Source organism: Octopus bimaculoides, chromosome 3 (genome assembly GCF_001194135.2).
Source record: "Octopus bimaculoides isolate UCB-OBI-ISO-001 chromosome 3, ASM119413v2, whole genome shotgun sequence".
Classification (NCBI taxonomy): Eukaryota; Metazoa; Mollusca; class Cephalopoda; order Octopoda; family Octopodidae; genus Octopus; species Octopus bimaculoides.
The window spans coordinates 164,008,915-164,014,428 of NC_068983.1; the positions used below are offsets into that span (position 1 = coordinate 164,008,915).

Consider the following 5,514-nt stretch of genomic DNA (forward strand, 5'->3'; position numbering starts at 1 on the left):
TCTTGCCTCACCACCTCAGCCCAGGTCTTCCTGGGCCTACCTCTTCCACGGGTTCCCTCAACTGTTAGGGTGTGGCACTTTTTCACGCAGCTATCCTCATCCATTCTCACCACATGTCCATACCAGCGCAATCGTCTCTCTTGCACACCACAACTGATGCTTCTAATGTTCAGCTTTTCTCTCAAGATACTTACACTCTGACGGGTATTCACATTGACATTACACATCCAACGGAGCATACTGGCTTCATTCCTTGCGAGCTTACGTATGTCCTCAGCAGTTACAGCCCATGCTTCACTGCCATGTAGCATGGCTGTTCATACGCACGCGTCATACAGTCTGCATTTTACTCCGAGTGAGAGTCCCTTTGTCGCCAGCAGGGGTAAGAGCTCTCTAAACTTTGCCCAGGCTATTCTTATCCTAGCAGCTACACTTTCAGCGCACCCACCCCCACTACTAACTTGGTCGCCCAGATAGCGGAAGCTATCGACTACCTCTAGTTTTTCACCCTGGAATGAGATAGAAGTTGTTTCCTGTTTGCTTACAGTCTTTATTGCACCTGAACACCTGCCACAAACAAAAACTAATATATATATATATACACATACATCTACATATATCTACACATGCACACACACACACACACATATTGCAGATAAAGAAGTAAATCTTGAATGCAATACAGCTGTGACAACAGCAGAAAGATTGGATATTTTTCACCCTTACAAGATGGAAAAGAGTACCCAATCCTTCTGCTGTTTTTTCAGCTAAATGTATGTAGGTATGTATGTAGGTATGTATGCATGTGTATATGTATGTATGCATGTTTACACGTATGTGTGTATGTGTGTGTGTGTGTGTATGTATGTATGTATGTATGTATGTATGTATGTATGTGTGTGTGTGTGTGTGTGTGTGTGTGTGTGTTTGTGTGTGTGTATGTGTATGTAAGTGAAAAGCAACAATAATTAAAAATCCTTCCTGAGACAAAATTTGATTGACATTCTCCCCTGCCAACCACATGAACCTAAGTTCATTCCTGCTGAGTAGCTTGGGCAATTGTCTTCTACTATAATCCCAAGCTGGCAAAAATGGGATCTCTGATGGATCAGAATGAATTATTTCATTCTGTCTCATAAGAACCACAAACATAGAAACTGAAATTTTTTTTTTTATTAAACTGTTGGATGCTCATACTTTGAAACTGGTGGAAGAGTCCATCTTGTACTTTGTGTGTATGTGTGTGTTTGTGCATAAGGCCAAGATTAATGGAACACAGACAATGAAAATACTTTCAATGTTTCATTTCAGAGAGCAAGCCCTTGAAATCAGATTCAGAGAAGAAACCTGCCAATGACCAATCTAAAGACACAGATCCGACTACAACTGGTCCGGCAAAGCAGCAGCAGAAGCAGCAGCGGCAGTCTGGTCATTCTGGTCATTCGGAGTCAATGAAACACGAGGATATCATCATCAAAGCATCGGATAATGAACTGAAATCAAACACTGAGCATGAAGACCCTTGTAATAAAATGGAATATCTTCGGTTCAAAGAAAAGTTACTTCATTTCCATTGCGAACGATTCCAAGAATCAGACTGCAACCAGGATACTAAAGAATGTAAGTTAACATTTAGCCAATCCCCTTTTTGTTGTTGTTATTTGGTATATTTAAACCTTTAGCATTTAAACTGGCTATATCTGGGACAGTGGAGGTGCACTGGTCTAGTGGTTAGGGCAGCGGACTCGCGGTCGGAGGATCGTGGTTTCGATTCCCAGACTAGGCTTTGCGAGTGGTTATTGAGCAAAAACACCTAAGCTCCACGTGGCTCAGGCAGGGGGTGGTGGCGACCACTGTTGTACTTTTTCACCCCAAGTTTCTCTCACTCTTTCTTCCTGTTTCTTGAGTAATGCTGCGATGGACTGGCATCCCATCCAGCTGGGGGGAACACATACACCATAGAAACCAGGAAACCGAGCCCATGAGCCTGGCTAGGCTTTGAAAGGGCGATGTTTATCGTTTTATATCTGGGACAGATATAAGGCAGCCATCTGGCAGAAGCATTACCGTGCTGGACAAATCGGTGGCCGACATTTCTTCCAGTGGTGGTGAGCTGGCAGAATCGTTAGCACACTGGACGAAATGCTTAGTGGTATTTCGCCTGTTGCTATATTCTGAGTTCAAATTTCACTCAGGTCGAATTTGCCTTCATCCTTTCAGGATCAATAAATGAAGTACCAGTGACCTACCCCTTCCCATAAATTTCAGGCCTTGTGACTATAGTAGAAAAAAATATCTGGGACAGATATTCCACCTCTCTTATGCTAAAAATATCCAGATCCAACCTCTCACACCTAACCTACAATGTCATTCTAGAAGCTCACCATTGAAATCTTGAAGTTACAAGATAATGTGTGATTAATTAAATAAATGTGAATAAATAATCATTACATCTGACAAAGAAATCTGAAAGCTAAAGCATTTCTTCCTCCTGTCCTTCCTTGGTTTATCTTCTGCATAATTTCTATCTATGAAATTTCTATTCAGAGGCAAAGTGGCCGAGTTCCTTTCCAGTGTTGGGCCTCATGGAGTCAATGACCAAGACCTTTGGCATTATGTCGGGCTTGAAAAAAAGACCCATCAAACCGAGCAAAATTGCAGTCATGGCAGATACTTGTGTCATGCAAATGGCACTTGTGCCGATGGCACATAAAAGCACCCATTACACTTTCGGAGTGTTTGGTGTTAGGAAGGGCATCCAGCCATAGAAAACCATGCCAAATCAGACTGGAGTCTGGTGCAGCCTTCCAGTCTGCCAGCCCAGTCAAACTGTCCAACCCATGCTAGCATGGATAACAGATGTTAAATGATGATGATGATGATGATGATGATGATGATTTTGATGATAATGAAGACATTGGTCAGGCCAAGGTTGGAATGCAAGACAGTAATCCAAAGCACTGTATAGAGGCATCAAAGCCCAGAACTCTTTGACTGCAGATAAATTTCTTAAAAACAGAACTTTTACCTTTAATGGCACCAAATATGGTAGAGTGGGGTACATATGGGCTTGGCTATGTTTAAGTTTTCTACCTCTGTATATGTGACGGTATTGGGATTATGATCATAATGCCATGGGTTCAATTCTTAGACTGAGCAGTACATTGTGTTCATGAGCAAGGTATTACAGTTCCTATTTCTCCAGCTTGGTCAGTTGATAAGAAATACCAATTGAGTTCATGGGTATACCTCACTCAATCTTCAATGTACCACTGGGTCTAGGTGGGGGAAACCAAGACAGTATCTATGTCTGCACACAATGGTATGTGCATCTAAAAGAGACTTAGCAAAACTATGGTACAAGTTTTCAGGTCCTATTCTCTTGTGAGTGACCACTAAGCCCTTACTGTCCAACTTCAAACTTTAATTGGTCTGCAAAATAAAAAATAAATATTCTTACAGTTCTATGTTTAAGAGATGAGGAATTATGTACATAATTTACATTTGCGTGTACTCCATCCCAAGCAGCTGTGGTAGGTTATACAAAGGTGAAACATGTCGCCCCCTCAAAATAAGGGTAGATGAACATCGCAAAGCTGTGATACAAGGATATATTGATAAATTGGGTATAGCTGATCATGTATGGAAAAATAGAGACCACTTCCCCCTGTGGGATGAAGTTAAAATAATAGACAGAGAACACCACTGGAAAATATGAAAACTAAAAGAAGCAGCACATATGCTAGGACACAACAACCTCCTAAGCAGACTGAGTGCAGATATGAACAACATATGGGAACCTGTATTAAGGAATGATAGAAAAATATTAGATTTATAACCCCTAAAATTCACTCCATAATTACCCACAGGCATATGGTGTAGTGGTTAAGAGCACGGGTTACTAACCCCAAGATTTCGAGTTCAATTCCAGGCATGATAATAATAATAATGATAATAATAATAGCATCAAAAAATACCTTAGAAATGAGAACCCAGGTTCGAAATTTCTCCAAGACACCTGATGAAGGCTGGAGGATATATCAGCCGAAACATTGTGTTAACAACAAACAAGATGAGGACAAATATCCGTCACATGTAAATAATATAAATAATCTAAATATTCTTCTCAAAAATGTTATGATTAAAATTGTTGGGTTAGTGCATAATTATTGCAGCTTTTGTTCCAATGAATTCAACAAAAACAATAATAATAATTAACAAAAACTTCTTTAAATGATGGTCTGACCATCTGCCAAGCAAATAGGAAGCAGTAATTGAAGTAGAAGGTGATTATGCTCCGGAATAATCATTTAATGATGTTTTTTTGTTATATGTTGTTATTGTTTTTGTTGAATAAAATTTATTGGAAAAAGCCGCAATAATTATGCATCAACCCAAAAGTAAATTACGACAGGCTGAAATGATCAAGCATTGAATGATTTAATAATGTAATTGAAATGAATATTAGAAAATTTGATTGGTTGACAGAATTATAAATATTTAAATCTGATTGGATGGCAGGCTTATAAATATTTAAATAAACTTTTCTGATAGATTTCAGCATTAAATAATTTGAAATTTTCATACAAAATTTTAGATGATAAAAATGAAGAAATTCTGAATTGTTGATAAGACCTGTTAATTGTATTATTTTCATATTTTCATTCAATTGAATATTTTAGAATGATTTTTAAGGAATTATTATGGAAATTATATTGGAAAGTGCTGGTACCACGTAAAAAATATCGGTTTTGGTGCTATGTAAAAAGCACTGGGACCGGTTCCATGTACAAAAAACACCCAATACACTCTGTAAATGGTAGGCATTAGGAAGGGTTTCATCTGTAGAAACTAAACTAAAACAGAGCATGGACTAAAAGGGGGCATCACATTATCCAAATGTGATGCTCCCATTTGAAGCTGGCAGGATGTTGTAATTTGAGGGAGATTTAGCTGCTCTTTTAGCCAATTTAGAAACAACACAGAGGCTTCTCTGTTTGCTGCATTGACAAGGTATGTCTGATTTAAGCTGACAAGATTCCCAGCATTTGGCCAGCGGTAGCCTGCATGAGCTTCAAATTGCACAAGACTTTTATTGATAACACTATAATCCACAAGAAGAATATAAAAGACATAATTATTATTTGAGAAATCCCTTCAGCAAATAAAAGACCAATACGATACTTGTCAGTTCTTACTTGTACAGAAGCAGCAGTGGCAGCAGTGGCAGCAGCAGCAGTAGCAATATTTGTATATCTAAGAACACCATGATATTAAACAAAAATCAATACCTACATAGAAGCACTCATGTAGGTAAAGTAAAGATAATAAAAAAAAATTAAAAAAACAATTCCAGGCTTATCAATTTAATTTTAACATTTTTCCCCATTTAATCTTTGGAAAAATCTTTGAAATATTTCATGGTGTTAGAAATATAGATCTGTTTTGTTAAGATAGAAAGCTATACTTCTGTGTGTGAATGTACATAAATTTTCATATATATATAAGTACTTG

At 38.2% G+C, this 5,514-nt stretch overlaps 1 protein-coding gene across 3 annotated transcripts in view; it reads left to right on the forward strand.

The window, feature by feature from the left end:
* LOC106875235 (follistatin-related protein 5) overlaps nucleotides 1–5,514 on the forward strand; it is a 370,169-nt gene that overhangs the window by 274,029 nt on the left and 90,626 nt on the right. For all 3 annotated transcript variants that reach the window (XM_014923295.2, XM_014923296.2, XM_052966672.1), the window contains exon 5: nucleotides 1,312–1,620. In XM_014923295.2, coding sequence (XP_014778781.1) covers nucleotides 1,312–1,620 — 309 coding nt within the window. The remainder of the gene's footprint in view (nucleotides 1–1,311; nucleotides 1,621–5,514) is intronic.